Here is an 18,301-nt window from a genome sequence, read left to right on the forward strand (position 1 = left end):
CTGTTGAGGGAGTTGCTTAGTGATATTCCAGCTGTTATTACCCGTGTGAAGTAAAAAACAAAACATAGGATTTAATTAGTATCAACGAACAAGAGACATGGTTCATTAATTCATACGCTTGTGATTTATTCTTTCTATTATCCTTTTCATTTGTCAACCAAATCCCAGCTATTGACCTGATGCACGTTGCACCTGTGCTTTCATCCTGTGATTGAAAATATGCATTTAATCAAACTGTCTGCAAACATCGTTCCCATTGGATACTCTGTTAACAACCCTCGAGCTCATTACGCATGGAGAGCCGCTCTGTAATGGATCATTCACTGATTTAATGCAGGCTCTGTAATGGAGAACATTGTTTTGTCGTGCCTGTATTTAATGGAGTAACAAGCGTTATTGAAAATTTGTTTCACACACAGAGGGTGTCTGTTTGAAAAGTAATCAATGCTGAGCCAAGGGCTTATTGAATCAATACTGGAAGGGTAGAGACCAAACCTTTGCAGTCAATTATTTGCAGTAAGTGGAAGACGTTTTGGGAAACTGTGGCACAAATGACTTAACTTTGTTGAAAGAAATTATTATTATTATTATTATTATTTTTCAAACTTGTATGTAGAATACAATGTTTTCGTTCATTTTGTATTTTATTAATTAGGAAAAATAAGAGTATACCTGAATGCAAGCAGTTCACAGACAATCTCAGGCTGTCTTCACACATTGGGAGAACTGAGCAATAAGTAACTGAGATGGAATCAGACGCTGAAATGAAAAGCATTTGATCACAGAATAACATGGAGAGCACAGAGCATCGCAGACTGATGAGTCTCCTTCCAGCAGTGTTAGTCTACCCGAGCATGGAATTTCCCCCTAATCAATACTGTGCGGTCATGATTTGTAAACATAATGAGCACAGAATGTCAGGCTGCAGATTTAAAGGAGCTGCGTATAACATTCTACAATTGCTGCCAATTTTCTGCGGGCCAATTATTGTAAACAATGGCCTCAGAAATCAAAGGAAGGCGAATGGGAGACTTTATAGCTTCAGAGTAGAGCCGCGTCTATTCTGAAATGTCCTTGCTCAAAAAACATTAAAGGTCACTTTGACTCTTGCTAGCAGGATTTAGAAGTACTTTTTTTCTTAACTGAAGCTGCTTGCACCAAACACACAGAACTGCTGAGGACACGCTCACAAGAAAACGTTCAATGCATGACTTAATCCCCCAGAAATTAGAATGAAAGGTGGTTTAAATGAAATTGTTATCGAGTCCCTTTTCCACTCATAAACTGTGAAGTTACTGTATAACGCTCCACACACACACAAGGTTTAAAATAGTTTTTTCTTTGCTTCTCTTCTTTCATTTTAACACCTAATACCAACCAGAGTGCTACTTGGCAAAACACCAGCCACTTAACTCAGTTGTCTGTGATTTTTCTGTATGTGTTGGAGAGAATTAGAGTAGAATGAAACTGGAGCTGCTTCCTGGGAAGAGAGGGAAAGAAATTATCTGTGTCTAGACCAAACGCAGGGATGAGGCAGTAAAGGCAAGTGATCATCATTGCCCATCCTTTCTCCAGCAGACACTCCTTCCCTTTTCTGCTGTTTCTTTTAAGATGCCGTAGCGGATGTCCAACTACAGATCACAGGATGACAGGAGTGACTGATGAGGCAAATGAGTCTGATGAATCTGTGAGGGAAACAAGAAAATGTACCTCACCTGTTAGAAATACACATTTGCATCTGATTTCTTCAATAGACAAAGAAATGAAATGGAAATGTCTCAAGAAAAAGACGAGGAGCGGCACTGGTGTAGATATTATGCATAATTCATGCTGACAAGTGTTGTGTGCTCCACATTAATAAGCAACACAGACACACTTGCATGTCGACGCATGAATAAATGAGTGATCTAATCAGGAGCAGAAGCGGCACAGATTCCCACTGATCAGCCTTTTGGGAAGCAGTGGGACACATTTCTGACTGTGTTCATTCTGTGTGTTTCTCATTCTCTGTTCCCTGCTGGCAGTCGGTATCAGATGAATAATGCTCGCTTTCAGAAAACCCGGGGTAAAAGTAAAAGAATTCCCTTCATGTCTCACAGCGTCATGTGGCTTCACTGCTGGCTGCGCATGGGATGTGTATGGTTTGCAACATTTACATACTTCTCCTGTAGCTGAACTTTAAAATAAATGAAATGTCCGCCACATTCAAACTTTTGTCAGATCAGTTCACACAGTGCTGATTAAGCCTATTGTGAATTTCTGTGTTTCTCAGTATGACATTGTTTTGTGTCTTTGGCGGCATTCCCACGCTGCACACACACAGAGTGCAGCAGCTGCACAGTTCTAGTAAAGCAGGACGGCTAGTTTTTACTGTTAAAAATAAACCTGGGTGTTCAGTCGGATTTGAATCATGATACTGAAAATGTGCGCCCAGCCAACAGCAACCAAGCTGCCTCAATATGTGCCAGTCACAGCTGCTGCTGTTTCCTTCACAATGCAGCTCCAAGTTCCACGGACTCATGCTGGGCAAGTAATTAGGGAAGGGACCTTTTTTGTGTCCAATACTGATACCAATATCAGTCCAATACAGTCATTTTAGACCATTTATGAACGTATGAAGCTGTTAAAAACAACATTTATGCTGAGTCATTTCAAAGCCAACTGTGTAACAAATATTGTCGTCATAAACAGCCCAAACATGACTCAGCTAAAATGCCTTCGCTGGTTTTTATTTACATGTTTACAGTCTGTGCAGAGTAAAGCATGTCACACGTATAGGATTTTTGGATTGTATCGGATTTTACATTTTTATCTGTCCGATATCCAATCCAGTGATTTTGACCAATATACTGATACTGACCGATACCGATTCCCATGCCTAGAAGTAATACTCACATTAAAAGACAGATTTAGAACAGGTAACTTACCAAAATACTGTAGAAACAAACATCAGGAGATGGCACCTCGTCTTTCTCTATTTTCTCTCTTTCCGTTAGAGAGAGGATGGGGATAGTTGATGGTTACAAAAGTAGGTCATTTCGGTAATTACTCAGAAGTCCACTGGGGGTGATAGAGATTTTGTCCTGCAGCTTCAGATGGATAATACTGTATGCATTTTTATTTTTAAATGCAGGGAGCTGAGGGAGAAGATCCAGCCAGAGATCATGGAGCTGATCAAACAGCAGAGGCTCAACAGGTTGTGTGATGGAACCTGCTTCAGGAAAATCAGCAGTCGCAGGAGACAAGGTGAGACATGCAGTTCTTACACACGTGTGCTACACATCCCTGACGTGACATGACCATCACCAACCGATCATGAGCACATAGGAATTGAAATTCACATCTTCCTCTGTTGTGCCCATGCAAAGTTTGTCCCTTCTGCGTATCCACTCACCGCCTTATTCCCTTTCGCATACATAAATACATGTTTCTCTCACTCCTGCACATACAGGCCACATGAGGCACATCAAAACAACTTAAAGTCACGTGATTAAAATCATAAAGCTCTTCAGGAAATGAATTAAGAGGCTCACATTTAAGTTTTTCTGTGAAGGAAATTCTCATGACCGTGCACGCGGTGCTTCCTCTTGACGTAAACACACAGTATGTGATATCTGCTGCTCGTGTTCTCTTCATCAAAACAATGACAACAACGCAGGGGTCAGGGGTTCTTATGGGAGTTGTAGCAGAGACGGGTTAAGTAGATGACGTCATTAAAAAGTCAGATTTCTATGGATTTAAAGGTTGTTGGAAATGTTTATTTTAAATTAATACACTGAGGATAGAGGGATACGAAGGAAGACGCTACAGCCATCTCGGATAAGAACGCATTGCAATAATTCTTAAGAGTAGCAGGACTAGCATTTAGCTTGTGTAATATACTGCACTTCAGACCACCGTCGCTTGATCCCTTCATTACTCTGTCCTCCTCCTCCCTGCAATTTCCATCCCCTCATTCTGCCACTTTTCTCTCTGCGTGTGCAAATACACTTAAAATTTGAAAAAAAAAAAAAATGACAAGCTGTTCACGTCACTGTTAATGCATCACGCTGTCGTCAGCTGCCCTGCAGGAACTCTTCACTTCTACCAATAAGTCAAATCAAATCAATCAAAACGTGGCTGTTTTTTTTTTTGGTTCTTTTTCCCCTCCTACGTCGGTGCACTCTGACATTTTCAAGACGTCTAAAAATACTCGCCATTCAGAAAGAGTGGACCTACACTCTCGCTAAAGCGCTTCGGTTTAATTTAGCACAATAGCCTGTAGCGTTACACTTGCTCTAACCAGCTGCAGCAGAACGCTGACTGTAAGGAAAGCTGTCTTTTCCTCTGAGGACACACTGTATGTTCACAGTATACTCCTGCAATCCCCTCCATATCTGTCATTCCTTGCTTTCTTTTTTTTTTGGTTTCCTTGCATGCATGTGTGAATATACGGCATAACACCATCATATTCCTCATTTTGATCAAGCTTTTAACAGCTTGTCTTTAAAACACAATTTCACAGTTGTGTTGTGAGATTTGGAAACGATATACTGTTATGTGTCGTGACCTCTTCTTTTAAAAAACCTTTTTTTTGTACATATATAAAAAGTCGCTGGTTCTCACTCTCTCCCACTCATCCCTCAGCATCTTGTTCAACTATTTCAAACTCCCCCAGCCTGAATGGACTCAGGCATTTACATCTAATATTCATTTAGTCGACTCCAGTGCAGAGGACTCGTTTTTTTCTTCTTTTTCTTTACCCTCAAAAGTGCAAGTCTGGCCATTACAAGGAAAAGCTTCTCTCTGAAAGCTCACGATGTTGGGGTTTTGATGGGAGGAAGAAAGAGTAGAGTCTTTTAAGTGCAGAATTCTGGCAGGTTTCAGCACCCATAGAGGCTCAGGAAAGTGTGCTTTGTGTAAATGATGCACTAATGCAAAAAGTGGACTTGGAGGTTTTACCTGGTGTTTGTTGAATGTTGTCATTCTAGAGTTTGATTTGAATTAGGACTTCATCAACTCTATCAGCACCTAAATCATCTTCATTTGACAGCAACATCCTATTAATAATAAAAAAATATATATATCGTTTAAAGTATTTTTAGTTAGAAAAAAAAACAGATTGTATGATTTAAAAGCAGTCACATAAAAATGAGCAACCTCCTCCTTTTTTCAGTTGTTTTATGTGACAGATTTGCACGTGTAGTAAAAATTACAAACCACAACTCTCCAAATTGCCCTGAATTTTAATTTAGTATATATATATGAATTTCATTGACCTGTTGTTAAACAGCATTTATTCCAGTAATTATTGCCCCTCTCTGTATCCACTGTGGATCTGGTGTCTGTAATATTTCTGCTTCGAATATAGATTTTGTTATTGTCTTGAAAGGAAAATAAATCCAGTCACATGAAGTCATGGTCAAGCTTTGCCAGGAAAAAAGCAAAGACTGTCCTCTCTTGATCCTAACGTGTGTTTTTTTTTATTTATCTTTTTTTTTTTTTATCATTTTTAAAATGATAAAAGCCATCTGGTCTGCTCTCATACACAGTGCTACAGCCATCTGTGGATTTTCCTTCAGGCCTTTTTCTTTATTTCTTTATCTTAGAATTCTTTTGGTGCAACAATTTTCTTTCCCATTGGTGACTCATCTAATCGCGTATGATGTCGTCTACCAGTGCGTTACTCGATAACCCGTCTAAATCTGTCTCCTCCTCCTCCTCCTCTTTGTTGTTCTTCCTCCCTAATCTTCTCTCCCAGATAAATTCTGGTATTGCCGCCTGTCTCCGAACCATAAAGTCCTGCACTATGGAGACCTGGAAGAGAGCCCTCAGGGCGAGGTACCCCACGACTCTTTGCAGGACAAACGTGAGTGCAGCTCATAACATGTATCATTAAGTCATCTTTTTAAACGAAGACGCATTTGTCATAGGAATGTTGTTGTTGTTGTTGTTGTTGTTGTTGTTGTTGTTGTTGTTGTGAACATGCTGCTGTCCTCTCTGCAGTGCCTGTGGCTGATATCAAAGCTGTTATCACCGGCAAAGACTGTCCTCACATGAAGGAGAAGGGAGCCCTGAAGCAAAACAAGGTGTGTGTATGCCACATGTGATGCGTGTGTGTGTGTGTGTGTGTGTGTGTGTGTGAGAGCTTCATAACATCATGTCAGTTACATAATTCTGCTTTGGGGAAATGACTCAATAACTTTGTGTCTCCAGACGTGGCCGTCAGTGACGTCGTGCAGGAATAAATCACAGACTATTCCTTTAGCTGCAAACACAAGTCACAGAAGAGCCACGTCAACATGCTGACATCTTTTCTTTGTACTGGTTAAATTTGAAAGTAACACAGCCCACTGTGGTGCCTTGACTAGAATGAAAGAGCCATCTTGTGTGTGTGTGTGTGTAAACATCATCCTCTCCTCTCCTCTCCTCTCCTCTCCTCTCCTCTCCTCTCCTCTCCTCTCCTCTCCTCTCCTCTCCTGCCTCTCTAGACTCCCCCCCCACCCCCCAGCATGGGACTCAGATATATTGTATCGTGGATAAATAGCTTTGAAGACAAAGGAGCATGTCTCCTTCCCGCTTTGTCTCTTTTATTACCTTGTCGATAAGTGCGGGTCGTGAGGAATGACCCGAGGGGGATCTGTGGCTCTGTCACAGCCTCGTGAATGAAAACACAAGCAGATTTCATTACTCAGTGTTACAAAGCCAGTCAAAGTCACCTCTGCGGGCTTCAGAGCAGAATGTGCGCGCAGAGACAGACAGAGGACGGAGAGTAAACCGATATTCAAAACTTCCAAATGTAGGCCTGATAGTTTTGGCCCAATTAGTGCCATATAACAATAATAATAATAATAATACTACACTTTATTTTCAGGGTGGAATGAAAAGGAAAAGTCTAAAGTAACTTTGAAATAAAACAAAAGATGCAAATAAAACACAACACAGGGTGCTTTTTAAAGTTTTCTTTTCAAAATATCTAGTGTTCCAAAGTTTAGCGGCGTAGGTGACAGAGGTGGACGTAGCGAGGGGCCGTCTTGTCTTGACCTCGGTTCAGATGCTGTCTGTGTCTGATGAAATGTGTGTAATTTAGAGAGCAGGTGCAGCGACCTGGAGGAGCAGTGTGCCCGTCACCTGCACTGCACTCTGCATCTCATTTCTGAGGCAGACCTTCTCGCCTCTATGTGCATTTTCAAAAGGAGTATTTGATAAGTGTGGAGAATTAAAGCGCGGGTGCATATTCGTGTGGGAAAACAACACCAAATTTACAATAGAACACGATGTCTTTTTTATTACATGGCATAAAGAGTAAAAGCTGTTCAAGATTTGTTTTATTTGTGTGGTCTATAATCCAGTATATTCCCTCAGCCTGATAATGCACTAAGATGACAAACACAATATTTTACTGCCTCTGCATTTTAACGTCAGCATCTCTGCACCGTTCCTCTTCATACGGCCCTTTTTTATTTTATTTTTTTCCATCTCCACAGATTGAAATGAGACTGTAAAGCTCTCACAGTGCTACTTTTATGAACTTGTAAGTCAGCGTTGAGTGGGAGTGATTCGGCATCAGGACATGTTTTGTTTTCTTATCTGAACGCGATCTTATCAGCGCTGCCTCATTAACTCTGCCAAGGTTGTGAGGCCCAGATTGTGTAATTGCTTTGTGCTTTAGTAAATTAGACCCTAATTTCACGCAGATTGCAAGCACACATTTTAATGAATTGCTTTCATCTATACACATCTGTATCGCCTCGTCCCCGTTCCATCCTCCCACTGTGTTCAATTTGTTTTCCACTCGTATAAATAACGTAAATGATGTCATCTATAACGTCTAGTCTCTAAGGACGAGCCGTGTATTTCTCTTCTTTGACTTCTCTGTCTCGCTCTCTCTCTCATGATGGCATGAGGAGAGGAGAGAGGTTATATACTGTGTATATATACTGTACTACAAATCTCACCTGTTCTCTTTTTTTCCCCTTCATTTCTCCATCCCACGTCCACTCCCGCCGCCCCTCCCCACCTGTCACCCTTACTTCTGTCCAGGAGGTTTTAGAGCTGGCCTTCTCTGTCCTCTACGAGTCTGACGAGTATTTAAACTTCGTTGCTCCCGACAAACATGAGGTAAGTCAACACTGTTGTGGTTCTTTTGTATAAAACACACATATACATACATTTTCCTATTTATATTGCAATGCTGTATACGTCATCAGAGTATTTGAATGAACACGTTTTCTTAATCTCCAACGATCAATTGTGGTCATTTTATGACTTTTTCTAATAAATTCTTCCTCACAACTCCCTTAAGTGTCAAACTTGGAGACACTGTGTGTGTGTGTGTGTGTCCTTGAGCAAGTTTGTAATTAGATTAAGAGAAGAAGAAGGTGTCTCCGCTCTGTTTCTCCTGAGTCACTGTGTTGATGGTTTGTTTGTTGAAGGCCTGTCTTTAAAGCAGATGGTGTTTCCATGTTGTCAGCTGCTTTCCCACTTGATCAACATCACTTGCTTAATTATAGACGTTTCCCCCTCCCCCCCGGTCTAGTTTCACGAGTTCAGTGTCTCACTCCTGATTTATCTCCTCCCTCTGTGTCCACAGTACTGCGTGTGGACCGACGGTTTGAACGCCCTCCTCGGTAAGGAGATGACCAGCGATTACACCAAGTCTGACATGGACACCCTGCTCTCGATGGAGATGAAGCTCCGCCTTTTGGATCTAGAGAACATCCAGATTCCGGAGGCCCCGCCCCCAATTCCCAAAGAACCTAGCAACTATGACTTTGTTTACGACTGTAACTAGACAAACACATAACCGAAACAGAACCCAGACCCATTCAGCACCTACTGTACTCATTGGACCAACCCCCCCCCCCGCCCTTTTCTTATAAACTGGAACAAAAATGAATAAAACCATATAACATTACAAAAAGTGAACTTTGATGAGAAATAGGCTTTTTTTTTTCTCCACACTTTTTTCCTCTTTGTCTTCGCTAGACCTCAATAATGGAGAGAACGGTGCATATTAACATGCTCGGTGCACTTGAAGGACTCTGGGTCGATTCACGCTCATCAGTTTTCCATGGAGATTTGGCCTGTCACTGGTTGTCCTGCATCCTTTTCCTCACTCTCCTCCTGTGTCTGATGTTTCTATACATTCATACTTCTTCTTCTTCCTGGCCACGGTGCCAGCTGTCATCTTGCTTGAAGATCATTTGTAGACAAAATGCGTAGAAATTCTATTCGATTCCTGCTTCCTTGTTGTTCTTGTTTATGCTTATGTTATTATTTTTTTCCTCAGGGCTTTTGTGGGGGGGGGAGGAGCGGCAGGAGCAGCGAGGGACCGAGGGACGCGGGGGAGGGTTGGGATTTGTGTTCTGTTGTCAATTCCCCAGCAGTATTTCCTGTCACGTTCTCACTTACAGTATTTGTGGCAGCTAGATGTTTTCCAAGGGGCTGACAAAAAAGATTCAATAGTCATGAAAATAGTCTCTTGTATCCATGCTGTCCTAATACAAATATACTGAAGACTGTTAGAAAAAAGTCCATCCACAAAATCCAGGCACTGTACGACAGTAGAAAGCCTCTTTTTTATATATATATATATATATATATATATATATATTCTAATCTTGATGTTATAATCCCGTTGCAGCTTATTGCATCTTGTACACACTCACGCTGTGACTTTGCCCAAAAACAACACCTGTTCAGTCACTCCCATTATGAACCACACACTCATCCCTCCCTCAGTTTATTCACTGCTGTACACAACATTCCTAAGCAATATTTGATTTTTGTTTACCATTTGTAAAGTTGTCCGAATTTTGTGATTTTAAAATTGCCAAGTTGTTACAAAGAGAATGTTGGTATTTGATTGAAGGGAAGTTGGTTTTTTGTGTGTGTTCAGGACTATGGCCACAAAATTGAAAGTCTGTGTATTTCTTTTCTTTCTTTTATTTAAAAACAGATCACGGTTTTTATTTCTGGTTTGATTTATGTATTTTCCCCCCTACCTATTTAATACCTTCTGATGTTTTTCTTTAGGATTTTTCAGAGCCCCTCAAAACTGCTGTTTACATTAAAGATTGAAGAACCGATGCATTTTTTTTTCTGTTTCCTGTCTTTATTCATGACGTGCATGCACTAAGTGGATCATACCACTTACAGCAACAAACAAAACTAAATAAATAATTTGATAATAATAAGATGATTTGAATCTCTGAGGCCATGACTTCAAATCTTACAATGAATTGAATTTCACACAGTTTTTAAATTTCAGACCATAGAAAGTTGCTCTGCAGCTCTGTAAGAATAGCTTGTATGTCACTATGTTTTTTTTTTTTTAACGTTAACAGTCAAAGCTGCTCCTGCAGTTCTTCAGTAGGAGCCGACTTCACTGACACCAGGAATTCCATGTGGAGGAGGATTTGTTCGTAACCATGAGTGACGTTCACTCCACAAGATGGCAGCTTCAGTTCCATGACAGTGGGGTTGTGTGCAGACCATCTCAGAGTGGGTTCAGTTTCACAACAATAAAAAAAAAGATGAGGGAAGTTTTTTTATTTTCATTTTGGCTGCTGGCTGTGGTTGTGGAGCCAGACAGAGATAACCACCGCACACACCCCTTCCCTGCCCTGGTGGAACCGAACACGCCAGACTGACATACTAGGACATTTTTGACAGTTAGTGATTTTGGACGACATACTATACTATGACGTTTTTGACTGATTTTGGACGACATATTATACTATGACGTTTTTGACCGATTTTGGACGACATACTATACTATGACTTTTTTAACTGACTTTGGACGACATACTATACTATGACTTTTTGGACCGATTTTGGACGACATACTATACTATGACTTTTTTGACTGATTTTGGACAACATACTATACTATGACGTTTTTGACTGATTTTGGACCACATACTATAGTATGACGTTTTTGACCGATTTTGGATGACATACTATACTATGACGTTTTTAACTGATTTAGGACGACATACTATAGTATGACGGTTTTGACTGATTTTGGACGACATACTAGAGTATGACTTTTTTGACTGATTTTGGACAACATACTATAGTATGACTTTTTTGACTGATTTTGGACAACATACTATACTATGACTTTTTTTACTGATTTTGGACCACATACTATACTATGACGTTTTTGACTGATTTTGGACAACATACTATACTATGACGTTTTTGACTGATTTTTGGACGACATACTATACTATGACGTTTTGACTGATTTTGGATGACATACTATAGTATGACTTTTTTGACTGATTTTTGACGACATACTATAGTATGACGTTTCTGACCAATTTTGGACAACATAGTATACTATGACGTTTTTGACAGATTTTGGACCACATACTATACTATGACGTTGCTGACCGATTTTGGACGACATACTATACTATGACGTTTCTGACCGATTTTGGACCACATACTATACTATGACGTTTTTGACTGATTTTGGACCACATACTATACTATGACATTTTTGACTGATTTTGGACGACATAAATCGTCCAAAATTTATGTCTTATAGTCAGACTTCTATATGACTATAAAAGTCATATAGTATGACTTTTTTGACTGATTTTGGACCACATACTATAGTATGACGTTTTTGACCGATTTTGGATGACATACTATACTATGACCTTTTTGACCGATTTTGGACGACATACTATAGTATGACTTTTTTGACTGATTTTGGACGACATACTATACTATGACGTTTCTGACCGATTTCGGACGACATACTATACTATGACTTTTTTGACTGATTTTTGACGACATACTTTACTATGACTTTTTTGACTGATTTTGGACGACATACTATACTATGACGTTTTTGACAGATTTTGGACCACATACTATACTATGACGTTTTTGACTGATTTTGGACGACATACTATACTATGACCTTTTTGACCGATTTTGGACGACATACTATAGTATGACTTTTTTAACTGATTTAGGACGATATACTATAGTATGACTTTTTTGACTGATCTTGGACGACATACTATAATATGACTTTTTCTGACTGATTTTGGACAACATACTTTACTATGACGTTTTGGACCAATTTTGGACGACATACTATAGTATGACGTTTTTGACTGATTTTGGACGACATACTATACTATGACGTTTCTGACCGATTTTGGAGGACATACTATACTATGACTTTTTTGACAGATTTTTGACAACATACTATACTATGACTTTTTTGACAGATTTTGGACCACATACTATACTATGACGTTTTTGACTGATTTTGGACGACATACTATACTATGACGTTTTTGACTGATTTTTGGACGACATCCTATACTATGACGTTTTGACTGATTTTGGATGACATACTATAGTATGACTTTTTTGACTGATTTTTGACGACATACTATAGTATGACGTTTCTGACCAATTTTGGACGACATAGTATACTATGACGTTTTTGACAGATTTTGGACCACATACTATACTATGACTTTTTGGACCGATTTTGGACGACATACTCTAGTATGACGTTTTTGACTGATTTTGGACGACATACTATACTATGACGTTTTTGACAGATTTTGGACGACATACTATAGTATGACTTTTTTGACTGATTTTGGACGACATACTATACTATGACGTTTCTGACCGATTTTGGACGACATACTATACTATGACGTTTCTGACCGATTTTGGACGACATACTATAGTATGACTTTTTTGACTGATTTTGGACAACATACTATACTATGACTTTTTTTTACTGATTTTGGACCACATACTATACTATGACGTTTTTGACCGATTTTGGACCACATACTATAGTATGACATTTTTGACTGATTTAGGACGACATACTATAGTATGACTTTTTTGACTGATTTTGGACGACATACTATAGTATGGCTTTTTTGACTGATTTTTGACAACATACTATAGTATGACGTTTCTGACCAATTTTGGACAACATAGTATACTATGACGTTTTTGACAGATTTTGGACCACATACTATACTATGACGTTGCTGACCGATTTTGGACGACATACTATACTATGACGTTTCTGACCGATTTTGGACCACATACTATACTATGACGTTTTTGACTGATTTTGGACCACATACTATACTATGACATTTTTGACTGATTTTGGACGACATAAATCGTCCAAAATTTATGTCTTATAGTCAGACTTCTATATGACTATAAAAGTCATATAGTATGACTTTTTTGACTGATTTTGGACCACATACTATAGTATGACGTTTTTGACCGATTTTGGATGACATACTATACTATGACCTTTTTGACCGATTTTGGACGACATACTATAGTATGACTTTTTTGACTGATTTTGGACGACATACTATACTATGACGTTTCTGACCGATTTCGGACGACATACTATACTATGACTTTTTTGACTGATTTTTGACGACATACTTTACTATGACTTTTTTGACTGATTTTGGACGACATACTATACTATGACGTTTTTGACAGATTTTGGACCACATACTATACTATGACGTTTTTGACTGATTTTGGACGACATACTATACTATGACCTTTTTGACCGATTTTGGACGACATACTATAGTATGACTTTTTTAACTGATTTAGGACGATATACTATAGTATGACTTTTTTGACTGATCTTGGACGACATACTATAATATGACTTTTTCTGACTGATTTTGGACAACATACTTTACTATGACGTTTTGGACCAATTTTGGACGACATACTATAGTATGACGTTTTTGACTGATTTTGGACGACATACTATACTATGACGTTTCTGACCGATTTTGGAGGACATACTATACTATGACTTTTTTGACAGATTTTTGACAACATACTATACTATGACTTTTTTGACAGATTTTGGACCACATACTATACTATGACGTTTTTGACTGATTTTGGACGACATACTATACTATGACGTTTTTGACTGATTTTTGGACGACATCCTATACTATGACGTTTTGACTGATTTTGGATGACATACTATAGTATGACTTTTTTGACTGATTTTTGACGACATACTATAGTATGACGTTTCTGACCAATTTTGGACGACATAGTATACTATGACGTTTTTGACAGATTTTGGACCACATACTATACTATGACTTTTTGGACCGATTTTGGACGACATACTCTAGTATGACGTTTTTGACTGATTTTGGACGACATACTATACTATGACGTTTTTGACAGATTTTGGACGACATACTATAGTATGACTTTTTTGACTGATTTTGGACGACATACTATACTATGACGTTTCTGACCGATTTTGGACGACATACTATACTATGACGTTTCTGACCGATTTTGGACGACATACTATAGTATGACTTTTTTGACTGATTTTGGACAACATACTATACTATGACTTTTTTTTACTGATTTTGGACCACATACTATACTATGACGTTTTTGACCGATTTTGGACCACATACTATAGTATGACATTTTTGACTGATTTAGGACGACATACTATAGTATGACTTTTTTGACTGATTTTGGACGACATACTATAGTATGGCTTTTTTGACTGATTTTTGACAACATACTATACTATGACTTTTTTGACCGATTTTGAAGGACATACTATACTATGACTTTTTTGACAGATTTTTGACAACATACTATAGTATGACTTTTTTGACAGATTTTTGACGACATACTATAGTATGACTTTTTTGACAGATTTTGGACCACATACTATAGTATGATGTTTTTGACCGATTTTGGACGACATACTATACTATGACGTTTTTAACTGATTTAGGACGACATACTATAGTATGACTTTTTTGACTGATTTTGGACGACATACTATACTATGACGTTTTGGACCGATTTTGGACGACATACTATAGTATGACTTTTTTGACTGATTTTGGACAACATACTATAGTATGACTTTTTTGACTGATTTTGGACAACATACTATACTATGACTTTTTTTTACTGATTTTGGACCACATACTATACTATGACGTTTTTGACCGATTTTGGACCACATACTATAGTATGACATTTTTGACTGATTTAGGACGACATACTATAGTATGACTTTTTTGACTGATTTTGGACGACATACTATAGTATGGCTTTTTTGACTGATTTTTGACAACATACTATACTATGACTTTTTTGACCGATTTTGGAGGACATACTATACTATGACTTTTTTGACAGATTTTTGACAACATACTATACTATGACTTTTTTGACAGATTTTGGACCACATACTATACTATGACGTTTTTGACTGATTTTGGACGACATACTATACTATGACGTTTTTGACTGATTTTGGACGACATACTATACTATGACGTTTCTGACCGATTTTTGGACGACATACTATACTATGACGTTTTTGACTGATTTTGGACGACATACTATATTATGACGTTTCTGACCGATTTTGGACGACATACTATAGTATGACTTTTTGACTGATTTTTGACGACATACTATAGTATGACGTTTTTAACTGATTTAGGACGATATACTATACTATGACGTTTCTGACCGATTTTGGACGACATAGTATACTATGACTTTTTTTTACTGATTTTTGACGACATACTATACTATGACTTTTTTGACAGATTTTGGACCACATACTATACTATGACTTTTTTGACTGATTTTGGACGACATACTATACTATGACCTTTTTGACCGATTTTGGACGACATACTATAGTATGACTTTTTTAACTGATTTAGGACGATATACTATAGTATGACATGTTTGACTGATTTGGGACGACATACTATAGTATGACTTTTTTGACTGATTTTGGACGACATACTATACTATGACGTTTTGGACCAATTTTGGACGACATACTATAGTATGACGTTTTTGACTGATTTTGGACGACATACTATACTATGACTTTTTTTTACTGATTTTGGACCACATACTATACTATGACGTTTTTGACCGATTTTGGACCACATACTATAGTATGACATTTTTGACTGATTTAGGACGACATACTATAGTATGACTTTTTTGACTGATTTTGGACGACATACTTTAGTATGGCTTTTTTGACTGATTTTTGACAACATACTATACTATGACTTTTTTGACCGATTTTGGACGACATACTATACTATGACTTTTTTGACAGATTTTTGACAACATACTATAGTATGACCTTTTTGACAGATTTTTGACGACATACTATAGTATGACTTTTTTGACAGATTTTGGACCACATACTATAGTATGATGTTTTTGACCGATTTTGGACGACATACTATACTATGACGTTTTAACTGATTTAGGACGACATACTATAGTATGACTTTTTTGACTGATTTTGGACGACATACTATACTATGACGTTTTGGACCGATTTTGGACGACATACTATAGTATGACTTTTTTGACTGATTTTGGACAACATACTATAGTATGACTTTTTTGACTGATTTTGGACGACATACTATACTATGACGTTTTTGACTGACTTTGGACGACATACTATACTATGACTTTTTGGACCGATTTTGGACGACATACTATACTATGACTTTTTTGACTGATTTTGGACCACATACTATACTATGACGTTTTTGACTGATTTTGGACCACATACTATAGTATGACGTTTTTGACCGATTTTGGATGACATACTATACTATGACGTTTTTAACTGATTTAGGACGACATACTATAGTATGACGGTTTTGACTGATTTTGGACGACATACTATACTATGACGTTTTGGACCGATTTTGGACGACATACTATAGTATGACTTTTTTGACTGATTTTGGACAACATACTATAGTATGACTTTTTTGACTGATTTTGGACAACATACTTTACTATGACTTTTTTTTACTGATTTTGGACGACATACTATACTATGACGTTTCTGACCGATTTTTGGACGACATACTATACTATGACGTTTTTGACTGATTTTGGACGACATACTATATTTTGACGTTTCTGACCGATTTTGGACGACATACTATAGTATGACTTTTTGACTGATTTTTGACGACATACTATACTATGACGTTTCTGACCGATTTTGGACGACATAGTATACTATGACTTTTTTTTACTGATTTTTGACGACATACTATACTATGACTTTTTTGACAGATTTTGGACCACATACTATACTATGACTTTTTTGACTGATTTTGGACGACATACTATACTATGACCTTTTTGACCGATTTTGGACGACATACTATAGTATGACTTTTTTAACTGATTTAGGACGATATACTATAGTATGACTTTTTGACTGATTTTGGACGACATACTATAATATGACTTTTTTGACTGATTTTGGACGACATACTATAGTATGACGTTTTGGACCGATTTTGGACGACATACTATAATATGACTTTTTTGACTGATTTTGGACGACATACTATACTATGACTTTTTTGACTGATTTAGGACGACATACTATAGTATGGCTTTTTTGACTGATTTTTGACAACATACTATACTATGACTTTTTTGACCGATTTTGGAGGACATACTATACTATGACTTTTTTGACAGATTTTTGACAACATACTATACGATGACTTTTTTGACAGATTTTGGACCACATACTATACTATGACGTTTTTGACTGATTTTGGACAACATACTATACTATGACGTTTTTGACTGATTTTTGGACGACATACTATACTATGACGTTTTGACTGATTTTGGATGACATACTATAGTATGACTTTTTTGACTGATTTTTGACGACATACTATAGTATGACGTTTCTGACCAATTTTGGACAACATAGTATACTATGACGTTTTTGACAGATTTTGGACCACATACTATACTATGACGTTGCTGACCGATTTTGGACGACATACTATACTATGACGTTTCTGACCGATTTTGGACGACATACTATACTATGACGTTTTTGACTGATTTTGGACCACATACTATACTATGACATTTTTGACTGATTTTGGACGACATAAATCGTCCAAAATTTATGTCTTATAGTCAGACTTCTATATGACTATAAAAGTCATATAGTATGACTTTTTTGACTGATTTTGGACCACATACTATAGTATGACGTTTTTGACCGATTTTGGATGACATACTATACTATGACCTTTTTGACCGATTTTGGACGACATACTATAGTATGACTTTTTTGACTGATTTTGGACGACATACTATACTATGACGTTTCTGACCGATTTCGGACGACATACTATACTATGACTTTTTTGACTGATTTTTGACGACATACTTTACTATG

At 37.6% G+C, this 18,301-nt stretch overlaps 1 protein-coding gene across 8 annotated transcripts in view; it reads left to right on the top strand.

Annotated features, from left to right (window-relative positions):
- The window catches only part of elmo1 (engulfment and cell motility 1 (ced-12 homolog, C. elegans)), a 93,319-nt gene extending 83,249 nt beyond the window's left edge, over window positions 1-10,070 (top strand). For all 8 annotated transcript variants that reach the window (XM_058619036.1, XM_058619034.1, XM_058619035.1 and 5 more), the window contains 5 exons: window positions 3,134-3,246; window positions 5,741-5,848; window positions 5,986-6,068; window positions 8,023-8,100; window positions 8,573-10,070. In XM_058619036.1, coding sequence (XP_058475019.1) covers window positions 3,134-3,246; window positions 5,741-5,848; window positions 5,986-6,068; window positions 8,023-8,100; window positions 8,573-8,773 — 583 coding nt within the window. In that variant the 3' untranslated portion in view covers window positions 8,774-10,070. The remainder of the gene's footprint in view (window positions 1-3,133; window positions 3,247-5,740; window positions 5,849-5,985; window positions 6,069-8,022; window positions 8,101-8,572) is intronic.
- The last annotated feature ends 8,231 nt before the right edge of the window (window positions 10,071-18,301 follow it).

This window comes from Solea solea, chromosome 20 (genome assembly GCF_958295425.1).
Source record: "Solea solea chromosome 20, fSolSol10.1, whole genome shotgun sequence".
Lineage (NCBI taxonomy): Eukaryota > Metazoa > Chordata > Actinopteri > Pleuronectiformes > Soleidae > Solea > Solea solea.